The 21,388-nt window shown below is 37.5% G+C and overlaps 1 protein-coding gene across 6 annotated transcripts in view; it reads left to right on the top strand.

Annotated features, from left to right (window-relative positions):
• LOC126248661 (rho GTPase-activating protein 190) overlaps positions 1-16,631 on the top strand; it is a 325,162-nt gene extending 308,531 nt beyond the window's left edge. For 5 of the 6 annotated variants that reach the window (XM_049949876.1, XM_049949875.1, XM_049949878.1 and 2 more), the window contains 4 exons: positions 1,637-1,768; positions 13,600-13,650; positions 14,930-15,035; positions 15,124-16,631. In XM_049949876.1, coding sequence (XP_049805833.1) covers positions 1,637-1,768; positions 13,600-13,650; positions 14,930-15,035; positions 15,124-15,322 — 488 coding nt within the window. In that variant the 3' untranslated portion in view covers positions 15,323-16,631. The remainder of the gene's footprint in view (positions 1-1,636; positions 1,769-13,599; positions 13,651-14,929; positions 15,036-15,123) is intronic. The other variant, XM_049949879.1, reaches the window with a different exon arrangement.
• The last annotated feature ends 4,757 nt before the right edge of the window (positions 16,632-21,388 follow it).

Here is a 21,388-nt window from a genome sequence, read left to right as displayed (position 1 = left end):
AAAAATAAGCAAAATATACAAACTGAGTAGTCCATGCGCAACATAGGCAACATCAAGGAGATTCTCAGTTGAGAAGCGTCCGTCCGATGCGATCACTTTTTTGGGAGTGATTATCACATCCAAAAGAAAACCTAAATCGGGCAAGGTAGAAGAACCTTTTTACCCATTCGCCAAGTGTACAAGTTAGGTGGGTCGACAACATATTCCTGTGACGTACATGCCGTCACCAGTGTCGTATCGAATATATCAGACGTGTTTTCCTGTGGAGGAATCGGTTGACCTATGACCTTGCGATCAAATGTTTTCGGTTGCCATTGGAGAGGCACGTCCTTTCGTCTACTAATCGCACGGTTTTGCGGTGTGGTCGCAAAATACAGACACTAAACTTATTATAGTGAACAGAGACGTCAACGAACGAACGGACAGATAATAACTTTGCGAAAATGAAGAAAGTAAACTTTTCACTCGAGGGAAGACTTGAACCAAGGACCTCTCGTTTCACAGCTGCTCACCCTAACCACGGGACCACGGCGCTTCTCAACTGAGAATCTCCTTGATGTTGCCTATGTTGCGCATGGACTACTCAGTTTGTATATTTTGCTTATTTTTTCATACTTCCACACAACTTCTTCCTGTTTTCTCGATTGATCTGTGTTCAGTTTTTCAAGGCCTATCCACTGTGCCAACTTATAACTAAATCTGAGGGGGGTGCGATGGGGAGGTTCCCTTGTTAGAAGTAAATATAGGAATTTGAGCAATGCTACAGATGTTTATCATCTAGCAGCCAGGTTCTGTAACCGATTGTCTCTCATATTTCACCCAGAATGCTTCCTGAGATACTATAAAGGCCATGTTTAGCATTTATCTGCCTCATATTTGAAGGAAAGGAGAACAATGGTACTCTTTAGTGAATCGATAGTGCCATGTTCCATAGACCAGTATGGCTGCCTGATCCAAGGGACTATTGGATCAATCTGCATGTTTAATCTCAGCTACTTTAAACATACATCATAATTAACTGCCCCAAACTCTCACCTATTAGAAAGTATACACTTCTGTCCCAGAAGGGTTTTTGCTTGGCACCCCTTAACTCACGAAGTAAAAGCTAAATGTTAATGCATTGTTGTGTCTGATGTAAGAATAGGAATTTATTGATATCAGTATCCTGCAGTTAATACTACTTGTTGTTTAATTTAAAACATTGATACTATTCTCCATGCTGATGTTATTGTGTCATAAGTTTAATGATCAGCATTGGAATTCAAATTCCCATTCATTCATTTTGTTGTGCCTTGTACCTGTGTGTGTGTGTGGGGGGGGGTCTGCACACTTGTGTTTGTTTATTTAGTTTTTTTTTTTTTTCAAAAGTTAAATGACAAACTCAGTTTTTTTTATGTGCCTGTTGACTGCTCAATGAGTGGCAACCTTTACTCTTTCTATTATTTTTAATCCACGTAAGACTTCACAACTGTTCATAAAGTTGTGAAAATTCGGTGAGGAAATTTATTGTGATTTATTGGTCTAAGAAAAAACAGATGTATTATTGAAGTTAATTATAACACTAGTGACATTGTTTGTCTATCCTTTGTAGTTGCTGTGTTATTACATAACTTATGGGTAATGCAATCAATTGCAGATCCTAATTTTGATATCCGTGAGCTTGACATTCCTGTGAATGCTGTTGCTACTGCACTGAAGGATTTCTTCTCGAAGCGATTGCCACCACTTTTGACACAAGATATGCTAGCTGAGCTTGAAGATATCTCTGGTAAATCCATAACACTTTTACTATGAGTCACTAATGTAGAAATAGTCTGTGGTCCTATTATTGAAGTTAGTATTTCATAACAGCACAGTCTAGTGAGTACAGTTTTTATATTAGTACTAATGCAAATGGATAGTAAAACTATTTTTAATTGCAGGTATGAAATATTTAGTTGAACTGTGTAAAGCAGATGACAGTTAACAGAATGTGTTGGAACTCCTAAAGTGCTTTCTATAGCAACTGGAAAAATAAAGTTAACCTCTTTCCTATCCTTTCAGCAATCTGTCATATTTCTAGAAAGTAAAACTTACCTTTATGACAAAAAGTTAAATTTAAATATGTCTATTTTTGTCTCCCCTCCTCTCTCTCACCAAGTTTGATGCCATTTAAATGTTGTTATGTAGAAATGTATAATTAAAATGTACTGATCACAGTTCAATGATTGTGACAATTTTTTTTCCTGGTTATCTGTTGCTTGGTTTTGTTCTACTTACATGCTTTTCACACATGATTAACTGTTCAGTTAACGGAACCATGCCATTTAATTTGGACATATTTTTGGGTTTTAGATTGTCCTCTGATACTTACCTTGTGCTCCACCTTTCATTGTAGATAATATCTATAATAACTTTTTCATAAGTTTGCCAAGATAAACTGCTATTTACTGCATGAGAAAGTTATGATAATAAAGGTGAATGTGTTAAGACTGTGTGAATATAAAAAATAGTGTTTCATTGTGATGTATATTCCACATTAAATTATTGGTGCCCCTGTAATTGGGCTAGATGAGTTAGTTCTCAAGTACATGAAATTGCCTGGTGTTAGTTAATAGTCAGTGTTAAAAACTTAGAAATTATTCTTTGCATTATACTGCTACAAGTCACATTTATATTTAAAAAGAAATGAGACAGAAGCTTTAAAATCAAAACCACTGAAGGGATCATAATGTCGTCGTCTGCAGTAGAAGATGTGGTCTATATAAGAGTGCTGAGGCTCCAAGCTCCCCACTAGAGGGACATGGACGCACACTCATGTGACAACAGAGGAAGCACATGCATGTGTTGACTGTTCACTGCACTCAGTAGTGCTGAAACAGAGAAGCGAAGGCCATAAAAGAAGAGAAAGAGTTATAATACATTTCCTTACAATGCAGGGGATGCAGGAAATGGAAATTAATCAGAGAAAGGCACAAGTATATCAAGAGCACTGAATGTTGGTTGCAAATTTTGATGCTCAATCCAGTCTCTCAGGCAGTGTTGCCACTGTAACTCGCCAGTCTTCAATAATGAGGGCATCCACCCGCTGGACAATGATATTCGTAATATGGTATGGTGTTCCAGATCATGCATCATTGGCCAACAATATCTGTCCCTTGAATTGTACATGCCATGTCTTGACATGTGCAACAGACATTTGTGCTACTGTTTAATGAATTTTCATTCCATGCACTCCATCCAGTGCTGATAAATGCATTGCACCCCATTGTACTTCTTTTGAAGCCTCGCTTTCTCTGTTTTCAGCACTACTGAGTGCAGTGGACAGCTGATGCATGCACATGCTCACTCTGTTGTCACATGTGTGTGCACCTCTGTCCCTCTACCAGTGAATTAGGGGCATCAGTGCTCTTATAGGGACAACACCTTTTTCCATGAGAAACAGCATTACGATCCCTTCAGCGGTTTTCATTTTACAGACGCCAGATCATTTCTTTTTCATTGACCCTAATACATAGGTTCTCTTTAACTTAATATAATGGTACACATTTCTAGCATGTTTTGCTCATCTTCAAGCATGTATGCATACAGATATAAGTGTTATTTAATGATGGAGTGGCTGGTGGAGGTGGGGTGGGGGCAAAGTAGATGTCCAATGGTATCTGGTGTTGTTATTAATTCTAGCCGGCCGTTGTGGCCGTGCGGTTCTGGGCGCTTCAGTCTGGAACCGCGTGACCGCTACGGTCGCAGGTTCGAATCCTGCCTCGGACATGGACGTGTGTGATGTCCTTAGGTTAGTTAGGTTTAAGTAGTTCTAAGTTCTAGGGGACTGATGACCACCGATGTTAAGTCCCATAGTGCTCAGAGCCATTTGAACCATTTTGTTATTAATTGGGCCTGGTGCTCAGTGACATATCTTGTTGTCTGTTTAATTGGCAAACAAAGGGATTACTATAGAGTTAAATGTTCCCTCAGGAGACAAATGACAACCTAACTGTTAGTGTCACACCTGGCGCCTAATGAAAGAATATAAGAATACGAGTGTATGGAATATCAGACCAACAGTGTGACTGGATTGAAGAGTTTATAGCAAACAGAACACCGCATGTCATTCTCAATGGAGAGAAGTCTACAAACTTAAACTTTCAGCATGCCCCAGGGATGTGATACAGGAACATTACTTTTCACAATATATGTAAATGACCTAGTGGATAAAGTCAGAAGTTCCATGAGGCTTTTCACAGACGATTCTGTTGTATCCGGAGAAGTCACGACACTAGAAAACTGTAGCGAAATGCGGGGAGACCTGCAGAGGATCGACACTTGGTGTAAAGAGTGGCAATTGACTCTTGGGTGCAGGGCCATCATCTGTTGAATTAATGTGCATAACAACATATTGGGAAACAAAATCAATACTCTCACTAAGGAAGTGATGGCCTCAGGTATAGAAGACTATTACCACATTCCAGCTGAGGATCTCTTACCAATGTACAGGAAGAGGATATGAAATGAGTAACACAAAGAATGGCAAGATTCCAAGAATGGCAAGATTCCCAGACAACTAAAGGAAAATGCTATGCGCAGATAACATCAGTGCTCCTACCCAGGCCTGGGTACCATTGACTGACGTGTTGACACAAATTTTCGGTTACCGTGTTGTGGTTGCAGTTCAACCATGGTCAGTTTGCGTAGTATATTGCATAAGCACAGCACCATTTCCACTTTGTGACATGAAGAAGTGGAAGACACAGATACTTTTAGAATGCATCAACTGATGGTACCTTACATCAAAGCTGCTGATGTTTAAATAAGAAATACCAGTTACCAACATTGATACCAACATTGTTAGCAACCTTGCAGTGTATAAAGAATTTTACTCCTTTCTAATGGAAGTGAAAAGAGAGAGATGAACTAACTAGTGGGAACTAAATAACTGAGTATGTTATTTCAAGTTGTTTTATGTTAACATCATTTGTATTTTGATTTATCAGTCTCTACCTGTTGTATGTAATTATGAGGTACTTAAGTAGGTGGCTGAGTGGGGATACTCAAAGGCTAGTAAAAGAGGAACAGTATGTGAAGTATGCAGTTACAAAATTTTAATGGTAATTGATTATATTAACTGGCATTATGCTATTGATACCTTACCATTTACCTACTTATCTACCAACTATCTACATCTACATCCATACTCCGCAAGCCACCTGATGGTGTGTGGTGGAGGGTACCTAGAGTACATCTATCGGTTCTCCCTTCTATTCCAGTCTCGTATTGTTTATGGAAAGGAGGATTGTCGGTATGCCTCTGTGTGGACTCTAATGTCTCTGATTTTATCCTCATGGTCTCTTCGCAAAATATACGTAGGAGGGAGCAATATACTGCTTGACTCCTCGGTGAAGGTATGTTTTCAAAACTTCAACAAAAGCCCATACTGAGCTACTGAGCGTCTCTCCTGCAGAGTCTTACACTGGAGTTTATCAATCATCTCCGTAACGCTTTCGTGATTACTAAATGATCCTGTAACGAAGCACGCTGCTCTCCATTGGATCTTCTCTATCTCTTCTATCAACCCTATCTGGTACGGATCTCATACTGGTGAGCAGTATTCAAGCAGTGGGCAAATAAGTGTACTGTAACGTACTGCCTTTGTTTTCGGATTGCATTTCCTTAGGATTCTTCCAATGAATCTGTCTGGCATCTGCTTTGCCGATGATCAACTTTACATGATCATTCCATTTTAAATCACTCCTAATGCCTACTCCCAGATAATTTATGGAATTAACTGCTTCCAGTTGCTGACATGCTATGTTGTAGCTAAATGATTAAGGATCTTTCTTTCTATGTATTCACAGCACATTACACTTGTCTACATTGAGATTCAATTGCCATTCCCTGCACCATGCGTCAGTTCTCTGCAGATCCTCTTGCATTTCGGTACAATTTTCCATTGTTACAACCTCGCGATATACCGCAGCATCATCTGCAAAAAGCCTCAGTGAACTTCCGATGTTATCCACAAGGTCATTTATGTATATTGTGAATAGCAACGGTCCTACAACACTCCCCTGCGGCACACCTGAATTCACTTTTACTTCGGAAGACTTCTCTCCATTGAGAATGACATGCTGCATTCTGTTATCTAGGAACTCTTCAATCCAATCACACAATTGGTCTGATAGTCCATATGCTCTTACTTTGTTCATTAAACGACTGTGGGGAACTGTATTGAATGCCTTGCGGAAGTCAAGAAACACGGCATCTACCTGGGAACCCATGTCTTATTATTATTATTATTATTATATAAACTGCTGGGTGTCATTTCTCATTAAAATCCAAAATATGTTTCAGAATAGAACTCTTTAAATTAAATACTTGTTATGCAGAGTTCTTTCAGTAGTTTAGATCATCATTTTACTGTATTTTGTTACTAATATAGATGTTCTATAACAAAACTTTTATCCTCATTTTCTCTTTAATCACCATTATGTGAATTATGCTTGCAGTAACTTTTTCCATGAGCAAGTAATTATTACTCATATTGCTCCATTGAATCTCAGAAAATTATATAAAATTAAATATGCCTTCCTGTAATACAATTTCTCAAGATCTAAAAGTGTTTAATTAGGCCATGAACTGTGTATTACTTGAATTTTTTACCAGTGTGCCACTCCCTCAATTTTATGGAGAGATCCATTTGGTTATGCATGTTCGCAAGCTAGTTTTACGATTTCAACTGTGGCAGTAGCAGACATTTGCATATCCTATAAGAAAAAGTTTTCTTTGACAGATGGGGTAAATTACCATAATTATCTGATTATGTTTTCCCAGTAAAGAAGTGCAATCTGGAATGTGGTTGTTTTTTCTTTTCCTTATGTTCAGTAAACACAATTTCATAGTGTAACGGAGAAAAAATACTGCTGCCATGGATTTTACAGGTGCTGGAACAGTTTGCAACACCTGTGGAGCACTTTAGCAAATGTAAATCCTCAGATTGTGTTGTAGTTCTCAGATTGGAAGTAATGGTCACATTTTTACAAGCATGAGACAGTGTTTCAAATATTTACTTGACTCATGCCTGAACATATCCAAACACAGAGTAGAAATGTCCATGCAATTTTATTTTTTGTTTACTGTGAACAGCTACAACACCAATCTTGCTGTCAGCTTCTCCATACCTAAATTATCATAGAAAATATTAAATACTTACAACTTGCTTATTAGTTGTTTACAATAAAGATGTGTGACTTGGTGTCTCAGTTTATAAGTTTTGCACTACAGATACAGTAGTCTAGAGTTCAGTACCCAATTGGTACTAAATTTTTTGTATCAATTATCATTTCTTTCATAACTGGTCATGACAGGTGTATGTGAGAAATGCTAAGTTGCATCATGGTTTGGAGTCCATGTTAAATTCTAGATCATCTGTAACTGGTTGGGTAAATCAGTTCAAAGGTCAGAGGAAGGCCATGCATGCCATCTCCCAATAGGACATAGTGCAGTAAAGCACTGTAATGGCCAGTCCAGCCTTTGGGGTAAGGACAGCTTCGTTTACCTAGTTGGTATTTATTCAGCAAGCATCTACACTACCCCATGGATTTTTTAAATTTATTTATTTATTTATTTATTTATTTAATTGCCATATCTTACTACGTGATCTCCAGTGGATGCTGTAAACCCCGTTCACCACTTGTGTTCAAATGATAAAAATTATATAAACTGCTTGCAGATTGTGCCATGCCCCAGGACAGGGTCTCTGCAAAATTTTACAGCATTTCTCTCTCTGATTAATTTCCATACAAAAAGCAGTAGTTCATTGGTGCTTACCAACAAAGAAATCTACCACTAGTTTATTTTTGACACTTCAAATGTCAAAATTTTACTAGTAAATTGCCGTATCATTCATAATAAAATCTCTGAATCTATCTCCCTCCAGGAAAGCTGTCAAATCAGATCATACTTGGAACCAAGAGCTGGATGAAACACAATGTAGAAAGCTCCAATATATTTAATGTGAAATGGAGCATATATATAGAAAAGACAGTTCAGACATCATAAGAAGTGAAGTGTTTGTTGCAATTGACAAAAATATTGTGTCTATCAAGGCTGAAATTGCGTCTGACTGTGCTGTTACCAGTACATTAGTAACCGTCGTAGGTGAACTCAAGTTAATCATTGGGAACTTTTACCAGCCACTTCATTCTGCTGTAGCAGTTGTAGAATCATTTAAAGAAAGTTTAGTGCAGAGGACTTCCATCATGCAGTATTAGTTTTAGGTGACTTTAACCTATAGAGTATAGACTGGAACGTCTGTGGATTCATTGCAAGTGGTACAGACAGACAGCCTTGTGAAGTAATTCTGAACACATTTTCAGAAAACTGTCTTGAGCAGATAATTTGATAACCCACACACAGTGGAAATATCTTAGACTTATAGTTGCAAACAGTCCTGACCTCACTGACCATATCAATATAGAGCTAAGGATTAGTGCTCATGATGTTGTTATAATAAGGAAGCTTGCTGAAGTTGAGAAATCCATCAAGAAGGTTAGGAGAGTTTTTATGCTGGGAAGATCAGATAAGATGTTGTAACATCCTACTTAGAAAATGAATTGGCATCATTTAAATTGTAGTTCAAAATCAAAATGCTTTTTGCATGCTGCACATTAAGTATATTTTTATTTTTATTTATTATTTTTTTCATTTAACTTCTGCACTCAGACACATTTTGCCTTATTCACAAGGTATCTTCAGTATTTGTCAGACCAACATCTGTTACATTATTTGTAAGCTAAGCAGCTTTTTCTCATGTGGCAAATGGATTGAAAGCTTGCACTTTCCTTGTTGTCACTGTTTTCGAAATATAGCACTGTAACTGCCATTTTCCATGTCTCATTTAGTTCCAATATAAAGGGCATAGAGGAATTATGGGCAAAGTTTAAACTAATTGTAAATCATGCTCTGGAGAAAAGTGTGCCAAGTAAGTGGATTAAATAGAAAAGATCCACCATGGTTTAACACTAAAATTTAAAAAATATTGAAGAAACAGAGGTTGTTGCCTCTTGCTTCAAAAAGAATGCTGCAATGTCAAACAAAGGTTAATAAAAATTTGTGCTTCTATAAAAAGATCAATGTGTGAAGCTAGAAGTTCTTCCACTGTCATAGATTAGCAAAAGATCTTGCTGAGAACCTGAGAACATTCGGTTCCTGTGTAAAATCACTAAGTGGGTTGAAGGATTCTATTCAGTCATTCATTGAGCAGCAGTTTCGTGTGGCAGTAAAAGACAACAGAAGGAATGTTGAAATTTTAAATTTTGTGTTAAAAAATAATTCAGATGGGAGAATCACAGAGGCCATCTTTTGACCATCACACAGACTCCTGAATGGAGGCCATAGGTATAGATAGGCATGCCTGACTTTGAGAAGCAGCTGAAAGACTTGAAACCAAATAAGTCACCAGATCTGGATGGTGTCCCTATTTGATTGTACAGAGTATTCTTCAGTGCTGGCTCATTACTTAACTGGCTTTTATTGCAAATTTCCTACCCAGTGCAAAGTCCCAACCAACAGGAAAAAACTCCTTTATATTAGAATAGTAAAAGAATGGAGCCACAAAATTACAGACCAATCTCTTTAACATTAGTTTGTTGCAGAATTCTTGAGCATATTCTTAAGTTTGAATATAATAAACTCCCTTTAGACAGAAATGCTTGTGTCTGCAAATCATTACAGTTTTAGAAACCATAACAAATGGGGTAATTCAACTTATCCTTTTCTCGCTGAATATCCTGCAAACCATGGAAGAAGGGTAATGGGCAGAGTCCATATTCCTAGATTTCCAGAAAGCATTTGACATGGTGCCCCACTGCAGAATGTTAACAAAAGTCCGAGCATATGGAATAGGATCCCAGATATGTGAGTGGCTCAAAGACTTCTCAAGTAATAAAACGCAGTTCGCCGCTTTACCTACGAGAGACGAAACGTTAGGAGACAGTTTTATACTTCGACCACGGCCTATCAGCCCGAAAGTTTTAAGTGAAGTCAATACCGGCCGTGAAAGTTTACATTGTATGATCAAAATGCAGTATGTTGTCCTCAATAGCAAATGTTCATCAGAGACAAGGGTATCATCACGAGTGCCCCAGCAAGGTATGATAGGACCATGCTTGTCATCTACAGGGTGAATCAGAACTCCACTGAAAAACTTTCAAAGGTGATATAGTATGGACCAAAACCAGAAAAAAAATTCTAGTAAACATGAGCTCTAAAATGCATACCTTAAGAACTATGAGCATATGTTCAGCCGAAGAGATGTGTTTAATAGCAGTGAAGGTGAACAAGTGCTCCTAGCTCTTAAGGTAAGAATTTTAAAGGCCATGTTTACTATATTTTTTTCCTGCTTTTGGTCTGTACTGCCATTTCTGAAAGTCTGTCGTTGGAGTTCTGGTTCAACTGGTATATATGTAAATGATCAGACAGATAGGGTGAGCAGCAATCTGCAAATGTTTTTTGACTGTGCTGTAGTGTAGGGGAGAGTGTTGTTGTCAAGCGACTAGCGGCGCATACAGGATAATGTAGAAATAATTTCTGTTTAGTATGATGAATGGCAGCTTGTTCTAAATGTAGAAAATACAGGGTCATGCAGATGAGTAGGAGCATAATCATGTAACGTTCAAATACAGTATTAGTGGTGTGCTGCTTAACACAGGCACATCAATTAAATATCTAGGCATAATGTTGCAAAGTGATATGAAATGGAATAAGCAAATGAGGTAGTTAGTTGGGGAGGTGAGTGGTCAAATTTCGTTTATTGGGAGAATTCTAGGAAATGTAGTTCATCTATAAAGGAGGCTACACATAGAACACTTTTGAGACCCATTCTTGAGTACTGCACAGGTGCTTGGGATTCTCACCAGGAAGACATTGAAGCAGTTCAGAGGCATGCTGCTACATTTGTTACTGGTAGGTTTGACGAACATTCCATGAACACAAATGGGAATTCCTGGAGGAAAGATGATGTTCTTTTCATGAAACAGTATTGGAAAAAAATTTGTGAATCAGCATTTGTGCCTGACTGCAGAATGATTGTAGTGCCGCCAACATACATTTCACATATAGACGGCAAAGACAAGGTCAAAGAAATTAGTGTTCATTGGAGACATACAGTTGTTTTTCCCTCTCCCAATTTTGAGTTGAACAGAAAAGGAAATAATTAGTGGTGCAAGGTACTCTACATCATACATTGAATGGCGACTTGTGGCATATTATATAGATGTAGATGATGCATTATACGAAGTCCTGGTGCATAGATCAAATGAATTTTCTAGATGTTCAGGGCGTCCCTCCTAAGAGTCCTCAGGCATATTTTCTCTGGTGTTTTGATAGATATTTGCAAATTTGTTTGTGCAATGTGTAGCTGGTGTCAACCTAGATCTCATCTTTCATGTTACACCCAATGTCAACAGAAAGCAGAATTTTTTACCGTGCCCATTCGACAGAGCGTGTTTCAGATTGATCTAGTGTGCTGTTCATTTTACCTTTTAGGAGGAACACCTGGTATATGCAAAAATGTTGTCCAAATTCAGAAGGCAAACAGAACAATCTGATTCACACTTAATCTCACAAGTTACAAAAATATATTGTAGCCATGGGCCACACGCACTTCTAAACCTCCAACCAAAGTTAAGGAACAGCACCTATTCAGTCATAAACAATTGTCATAAGCCAACACCTGTGTCAGATTAAATAATTCTCAATTTGAAATTAGACTAGAAGCAAATTCCAGACACGATACACTAAGAACAAATAATTTAGTTGTCACTGTTGTAGCTTCAATATTCCAATTTTTTTCCATTTCACATAAAAAACTGACTAAAATAATTCTGATAAATAACTATTTTATTGTCTTTCTCTGTTTATGATTTGAGCTCAAACAGAGCTTGATGGTACAGGTGCAAAACAATAGACATGTAATTGAAAGAGCCAGATTGAGATTCACATATAACACTTCTCAAACTGAAAGTTTAGAGTTCAGACTTGACAAGGATCAAACTAAAACTTACTGACAGTCATAATCATAATCATCATTTAACTTATACGGTCTTGACAAAGTTATATTATGTTGATAGAAAGCAGAAGATATTAGAATTTCTAACTAGGCATCAGAAGTCCTCTGCACTTTACAGGTGACTAGTATCTCCTGCCTTTGAGTACTAGTTCTCCTGACAACCTGCTTACCGTTAGTTTCTGCTGTGCTTTGTAATTTAACATTCAATCTGTGAGTAGCTAACAGATTTTTTGTGCAGATGGTGTACAAAGTTCTGGGTGTCTTTGTGTGGGATTTCTGTAGTTTCTAGATGGCACTGTAAATTGTGATTTCTCATTCTCATAACATAAATTCTAAATCAGTTAATTCAGATTCAAGAGACATATTAAAATTCCTAATAAATCTTCACGACAGATGGAGAACAACTCATACTGACAACATTATCGTAGTAGTAATGCAGTTCTGTTACTATAAAAATTACCTATATCTAATAATAACCGAGCGAGGTGGCGCAGTGGTTAGACACTGGACTCACATTCGGGAGGACGACGGTTCAATCCCGCGTCCGGCCATTCTGATTTAGGTTTTCCGTGATTTCCCTAAATCGCTCCAGGCAAATGCCGGGATGGTTCCTTTCTAAGGGCACGGCCGACTTCCTTCCCCATCCTTCCCTAATCCGATGAGACCGATGACCTCGCTGTCTGGTCTCCTTCCCCAAACCAACCAACCAATCTAATAATAAGTATGTGCTCAGATTTTCAACTCGCCTACAAATCTCTCTGCCATTACTGATATCTAGTACATATGGATTTTTTTTAACCAAGCCCACTATATTTAGTAGCTGTTGCATGTTATATCATAAGACACTAATACCTTATTAGTTCATTCCTGTGCTACTGAGAACCATTGATATTGCAAGCAGACTCCAGTGTACCACTTTCCCTGGCTAATGTAATGCCATATAATAGTAATAATAGGGTTTGTGAAATTAAAAGTTGGGAAATGAAATAGACACCTTCTTCATACTATCTGGGTTTATTATGTGTCATTTTGATCTGATTTATAGCTCACCCTGTCTTGGACATAGTTTTGGTTTTTGAGCAGTTTCCCACTTTAATAATTTTCTTCATATTTTCTCATGCACATTTCTACCTCACTCTGTTCTGTACCAGCTGCTTTTTTACATGAACTGTAAATACTGTGTTTTTTTTCCCCAGATTATGTTAGCCCCCACCCCCAACCCCCTCTGTTCCTTTGTTACTCCTCAACATTTCGCCAAGATAATGCCCACTCCCACATGTGTTGTCCATAATGTAAATGTTCATCCAAGATTCCAAGGGGGTAGTGGTCAAGACCTGTTAAATGTCAACAGCTTTCTTTTTCTTTTTTAAATGTTCATTTTGTTTCATTACATCTACATACCAAGAGTTTTATTAGTTTTGCATTTAAAATGTTTTCTGGAATATATAGTGGTGTTCTAATGCATGTGACAGGTGTATTGCTAGAATTATAAACAATATTATTATTCATTACTCAAATGTTGAGTTAACTAATCTGACATACTTCATTTTTATTAGGGGCGAGAAGAATCAACAAGCAAGTTTCTACTGCATACCTAAATCTTGAAGGTATAGTATCTTAGTAGTGGTAGTAGTAGTAGTAGTAGTAGTAGTAGTAGTAGTAGTTGAAAAGCTTGCTAGTCACTTACCTGCTGACCTTTTTCATGCATGTGAAATCATACCATTGCTGAACTGACATTGCTTTGTTATTTTGATATATTCACAAACTGCAACATGGTTTCGAATTGAACAGTAACCCAAAAATATAATAAATTTCCTTTACTTCATGTCTATGGTCATAAATTTTTATGTCACCAGACTACCGGTTTTGGCCTATAATGACCATCTTCAGATCTCCAGAAAAATATGGGAAAAACACAGATACAACTAGCAGATTGTCTACAACTGGAAACAGTAAAATAAACCATGATGAAAAGTATGTGCATTTGTGCACTTTCAATATGATACGCATACCTGTTTTATAAAAGCATGTCCTAATATATTGGAACCATCTTGGCGTCATGAAATGCTAAACACAAAATCAGCGCCAGCATCATCAAACACATATAAATAATAGTATACACAAGAGTCATCTTGTCGGCAGCACTACTGTTCAAAACAAACTGCCATACAGTAGCCACAAAATGTTTGTGTTGCAAGTCACCCACCATACAACCCGACTACCAGGAGTGATGGTCTGGGGTGCCATTTCTTTTCATAGCAGGATCCCTGTGGTTGTCATCCATGGCACCCTTGTAACACAGTTATATGTCAATGATATTCTGTACCTCATTTTGTTCCCCTTCACGGCAAGCCATACTGGGCTTACATTTCGCCAAGATAATGCCCACTCCCACATGGCAAGAGTTTCTACTTGTCTTCATGCTTGCCACACCCTACCTTGGCCATCAAGGTCACCAGATCTCTCCCCTGTTGAGAACTTCAGGAGCATTACAAGCAGGGCCCTCCAACCATCTCAGGATTTTGACAATCTCACGTTCTAAGTGTACAGGATTTGGTAGGATATCCCTCAGAGGTGTACCGACACATTAGTAACTTGCTCAATTTTAGTTTCTCAGCACACATACATCACAACTATTGATTTCTGTCCCGTTCAAGTAATCACTTTGTGGTGCATCTCTCTCCTATATTGGTGTGCTTTATCATCACTAATGATTTACTGGTGACTAAATGTTATTTTGTTAATGTGACTAAGTTATATATTAACTTAAAGAGTGCAGATGGACTCTGTAGCCTTTGCTTTGAACTTAGATTTTCAAAAAATATTCAAGTTTTTTATGGTTTCAGATCTGCATTTTAATGTACATTGTGCTAATTCATTTTTCAGTCATCACTGACAGAAGCTGCCGTCTGTTAGCATTACGTGCTCTGTTGAAGAAACTTCCAGGAGTAAACTTTGAAGTGCTCAAGTTTATATTCCAACATTTTGTCAAGTTAGTATGAAAAAGTGATTATTCATGCAGTGTGTTTGCATCTGCTTGTAACTGAAAGCAATTTCAAATTTTGTTAAAATTTTTCCAGGGTCTCTGAGAACTGCAAGTTAAACAGCATGGACTCAAAAAATCTTGCCATATGCTGGTGGCCAACTCTTTTGCCGATAGAATTCAGTGACATGGGAAGATTTGAGCAGATGAGGCCACACTTAGAAGATATTGTGCAGACTATGATTGACCAGTATCCATTTTTGTTTTGTGGAAAAGAAGCTTTTGTAATGGTCTGAGACAGGTTTTAATGCAGTGCATAATTTTGTGAGGGTGAATTAATGATTACAAAGGTGAAATAGCAGTGCTTTTTTTCCAGATAAACTCAGTGTTCTTTCCGTTTGCGTATGTCTTGTGAGCTGTTGTTGCACTACATTGTGGTACCCTACAAATTAAAATAAACACACACACACACACAAATCTAATTTGTTTCAGAAATGGTACAAACTGTACCACAACATTATTGTGATAACTGAAATGCAATGTGAATTCTTTCGAATTCTCTCCTCCTTTCAATAGAATGCAACTGTAATAAAGTGCAGTGCCAACTGAATAGAAGTAAAGTCCTTCATTAAATGTGAAGTAAAGTTTGTATTTTGTGCAGATGCAGACTGTTCACATGTACTACGTTCAATTGGGTACTTAGTTCAGACTTTTTGAGTGCTTTTGTGTTCCTGCCATAAGATTTAAAGACTTCTATAAATGACAGTAATTTTTTGATTAGAGACTGATTTGTCATATTTTTCTGCCGAGAGATTTGCTTGTCTCAAGATGCTGCTTGTATCATGAGAGATACTTGGTGCATTCAAAGTTTGTCTCACAAGCTTGTGAGAAAAATGTTATTTAAGAAATTAGTATTAGGATCAGACATATTCTGCCAGCTGCATGTTATGTCTTGCTAACTGATGTGACTGCACTTCAGTATATGTGCTCAACACATTATTTTTAATAAAACTAGAATGCAGGTTTGAAAGTCCCCTCTGCAGTTATAAATAGCAAACTACACAAACTGTTGTACAAATTTTGTTTGTGTACTTTCAGTCACTAAATGTATATTTTTATTAAACTTATGACTGTATATTATGTCGATTGTTGCTATGTGTCATGTTTCGAAGAAACGTCTGTGTAATTTTTGTTTTTCATATTTATTAACAGAAACCGATGAGTACAGAGAGATGTATGAGAGAAGCAATTATACCACAGTAATTTTTACATATGTTTTTTTATTCACTTCATTTGTAAATTATACACCATAAATAAAACTGTGGAATGCTTTGCTGTGCATGTTACTTTCAGATGTGTGTTAGTGCTTGAAACATATCCAGACAGGAGGCAAAAATGCATATATTTGATTATTTATTTACTGTATATAGTTTATGGATGTATAATAGGTGTTAATAATAGATTACACTTATGTGTGTATTTATTTGTGATCTGAAATGAGAATGACTTTTTGACGTATCACAGTATTCCAACACTTACGTAATGTGATAATAAATTGTTAATATTATAATCATATTTATAAGATTCAATGTAATATTTTGCAAATAAATGTAACATTGTATTCCTTGTAAAAGAAAATTCATCTCATAACAAATACCATAGTGTCATCAGCGTGTACCTTGAAGTTATTTAAGTTGTGCCTTTTATTCAAAAAAGAATGATAAAAACTACTTTGATTAAACTTTCAGCAGGTTCTCATTCTCTTAGGTCTTTAGTGTTTAAAACAATTTTGGAGATTGTGGCATAGGAGGAAATAATACATGGCTACAAAATTTAGTGTTCAGTATCCTGAGATTGACAATAACATCACTGCAGACCACCTGTTCTTTTCCTTGCATTTTCTTCAAATTATGAATTCACTCCTTTTTTAAAAAAATCTGTAATGATACTCACACACTTGTTGACGTTAATATAAGGGTTTGTCAAATTTTTAAGAGAAACTGGGCAGACAAGACTCCATTCAATTTTGAACCTGTATATTGAGGAATCTGAGTACAGTTTCAATATTTTTATCACTGTATCATCGTCTTTGCATTCATTCACAGCTCTGCTAAGAAAATGTCTTGGTCTCAGGAGTGATATTCTAATCATTATTATTTTAAATTGACTTTTTCCAAAGAGTTCAACTTGAGCTAGTTGGAATGAAATCAGTTCCTTAAAATATATTTTTGGAAATTGTAAAAATTACTGAGAACATTTTCTCCCACAGCAGCCAAATACTATCTACTCTGCAGGTAGTTTTATCATGTGCTTGTATGGAATATGTCTGTTTATCTGTGTGGACTATTGCTGTTTCATTTAAAGGAAATACCTTTGTCATTAATCTTATTTATGTGCAAATATTCATTGTGTGTTGATTTTTTGTGCAAAATACCCTCCCACTAACACAGCAGTTTCCAGTGGCCTGTGTACTGTGTTTATGTTAATAAATTTTTGCATCTTTTATTCAATATTTCCACCATGTTACACATCAGTGTTTGTGTGTTATCTGTGACCAACACCAAGGAAACAATTGAAATTTGTGAAAGTTTGTTCACGGCGATGCTCACTTACAGGGCCTTTCCAACCATTTAATTCGATGTTGGTTAGTGAGCCTCAGGAACAAAAGAAGATGAAAAATCATCTTATGAACATATATTCTAGATTACATTGGTAGTGAAGTACAGGTGTTGCACAAAATATGTTACTGAGTATTCCTATCACAACATACTATGGTGATAGATTTGTTGTGAAGTCTTAGTTGTAATACCCTACATACAGTACAAAACGTGTGTCTTGGTATGTAATATATAGATGGCACCTGTGGTGTACATCATGGATAATGGGTAGTGAATTATTCAACTGGACCATCAGTCGGCCATGTGGGGAACTTGATGGATTACTCATACCAAAACAAGGCAACATGTTGTTCATGTACATTTTGTAAATGGTCATGAAATAGCATTTTTCCATGCTGGCTTAAAGTGTCGATCAGGCTCAATACTACCTGTATGTGTGGATGGTGTTTGTCGCAGCTGTGTATGTACACCTGCCATGGAGTAACATGTACAACTATGTGAAAGTAGGCCATTGAGCCCATGTTAATCATACATTGTGCATTTTATATGCTGTGCAACCATACAATCTGCAAAGGATAAAGCGACTAAGCAAGGCTCATTTCCACTCATGGGCAAAATTCTACTTTTGGTGCTTTAAACATGGCCACTACTGTTCTGACATGTGTCATATGTTTCATTCCTCAACTAAGCTGAAAGAACATCACAAGATAGCTTCATAATCCTTAAAAAACTGCACTCACATGTGGCACGGTGCTGTTCACTGTTGTACATTTTTCACTATCATAAACACAAATTCAGACTCAATGAATGTATGGTGTGATGGCATCAATGATCAGTTAATCAGCACATGTGTGCTACACTCAGGTCTGAATGCTCCACCATGTTTAACCTTAGTGGATACTGTGTTTCTGTACTGCTGGAAAATGTGCTTCTAGTAGTTTACCACATCATGTGATTTCTATATGATGGGACCCAGTACACTTCATTTTGAATATATGCCAGTTTTTGGACAGTACCTCCACAGTGTAGTGGGTTGTGTGTTAAAATTCACTACACTAGTCTGATCCATTTCCCGATCTTAACCCACTAGACATTTGAGTGTGAAGACACATGAAAAGTATTGTGTATGACAACTTGGTTAAAATCATCAATGAACTTAAAGATCTTATCTGTCACTTTTGCAGCTGTTTGACAGTATCCAGATAGAATTGAGTAGTTTTGCTGGTGTGGTATATGTCCTGTAACACAGCTGCATGGGACACTGTAACAACACTTTGTGTCTTATGTTCATATAAACATTTTGGCTTGTGGTGATTCAAGGAATCACCAACATCGTCTCCCCTTCCAATATTTTTATTTTCATTTATTTATTATTCTTTTACAAATTAAATTATTTCATTTAAATATGAATAAATTACTTCATTTAAACATTTGAACAGTTGTTGAGAAAAGTTGTTTCATCAAAACAGACTGATTTGACCCAGAACTTCTGCCAAAACAAATTATTGTAAAATACTGGAATTGTGTTTCACAAAATAGAAATACAAAAGTTTCTCCCTTTTGTAGTTTTTTTTTTTTTGGGGGGGGGGGTTAGAATTAAACATAACTAAAAAGCAAAAAGATGTGAATAACCTCAACACCTATAAACATGACAATTTCCCAGTTGAATTGTACAGGGTGATTAATTTAAAGTTAAACTTTAAAAATGCTGTTGAAATAACACCACAGGTCAGAATGACATTAGATGGCAACAGAATATTATCGGGGAAGGGGGAAAAGTATGGCAGAAGAAAAAAAAATAGTGTGAAAATTGACCAATAGATGGTGCTGTATGTGTCAGAACATGTAAATGAAAACACCTGTCGTGCACATGACCCATTGAAGTTGGTATAAACATGCCAGATACACTTGTTTTCCTTCTTTCGCGTCTGCGACGTTAACCATGAATGTCTCAATGCAGCCCGCATCTCGTGGTCGTGCGGTAGCGTTCTCGCTTCCCACGCCCGGGTTCGATTCCCGGCGGGGTCAGGGATTTTCTCTGCCTCGTGATGGCTGGGTGTTGTGTGCTGTCCTTAGGTTAGTTAGGTTTAAGTAGTTCTAAGTTCTAGGGGACTGATGACCATAGATGTTAAGTCCCATAGTGCTCAGAGCCATTTGCACCATTTTTTGTCTCAATGCAGGATCGCGCTCTGCTTGTAAAGCTATATTACAAGAATGATGACTGTGCACACATCGCTCTGTGGAAGTTCTGGAAAAAGGGTTTAAAAAAAGGCGTTGGTCCAATGACTGAAGTGGGTCTGGAGAAAATGATAAATGATTCGAAAAGACAGGTTCTTTTGGTGTGCAACCTGGTAGAGGGAGGAAAGGATTTGACGTCAGTGGAAGCAGTGGCCACAGCAATGCAGGAGGAGATGAGTGGTGGTGTGAAAATGTTCAGTGCATGGAGAATTGCCCGAACATTGGACATACCGTGAGTAAGGTGCGTAAAATCCTACAAAACATCCGTCTTTGCCATCCATTCAAAATTAGCCATGTGCACGAGTTGCTTCCTGTTGACCTGCCAGCAAGAGAGACCTTTGCTTTAGAATTTCTTACTCGCATGGAAGTGGACAACGATTGGCCGTAGATTTTGTAGACAGACGAAGCCCACTTCCATCTGAAAGGATATGTCAATACACAGAATTGTCGAATATGGGAAATGGAAAATCCATATGCAAATCAACCAGTATCACTTCATCCTGAAAAGGTCACTGTGTGGTGCGGGTTTATGGCATCATTTATCATAGGGCCATATTTTTTCGAAGAGACTCGTGCTTCTGGTCCTGTTACCCGTACCATCACTGATAGGCGCTGTGAGTGTCTTTTGCAGAACCACCTCATTCCAGCTCTCCAACAGTGTGGATGAGATCATTTTTATGCAAGATGGAGCACCTCCACACATTGCAAATCCAGTTAAGCAGCTGCTGAAGCACCGTTTCGGAAATGCTAGAATTATCAGCTGCCATTTCCCTACAGCCTGGCCATCCCGATCACCTGATCTTAATCTGTGTGACTTCTGGCTGTGGGGCTATCTGAAAAATGTTGTGTTTAGTGTTCCAATTGCAAACTGCCTTGAAGGCATGCATTGTGCAACACATTCTCAACGTGACCCCAGAAACACTTTCATCAGTTGTAGAACATGCTGTTTCACAATTTCAACGTGTTGCAGAAAATGGTGGACACCATATTGAACATGTTTTGCACCAGTCACATGGAAATTAATAATCCGATTTGATTTTGATTGATGCTTTTTATGTGGTATTTGGCCTCAGAACAATTAAAAACTGATGTGAGTGATGCTTTTTATACGGTTTTTGGCCTCAGGACAATTAAAAAATGATTTTTCCCATCCGACGTGATATGCCATTTCCATGGTGGATGGTCCTACGTAACTGATAGTATCACACCTGTACATTCATGCACAATGAGTAGTACAGTTTGTTTAACGACAAACGTACACTGCAGGCGTTGTTGTATGATTCATTTGTCACTTGTAGTCGACCACCATTAAATTATGATGCTTACAGAGCCATCGATTGCTACATTTTATAACTATTTATTTTTCTTCTGCCATACGCTTTCCCCCTTCTCTGATAATATTCCGTTGGAATTTGATGTCATTCTGACCAGCGGTTTTAAAGTTTAAATTTGATTATAATCACCCTGTATATTGGCTATACTATTGGGCACCCTCCTAGCCTGTAA

Source organism: Schistocerca nitens, chromosome 3, assembly GCF_023898315.1.
Source record: "Schistocerca nitens isolate TAMUIC-IGC-003100 chromosome 3, iqSchNite1.1, whole genome shotgun sequence".
NCBI classification, from domain to species: Eukaryota; Metazoa; Arthropoda; class Insecta; order Orthoptera; family Acrididae; genus Schistocerca; species Schistocerca nitens.
The sequence above is the reverse complement of the archived record's forward strand: the minus strand, read 5'-3'. Positions and strand labels throughout refer to the sequence as shown.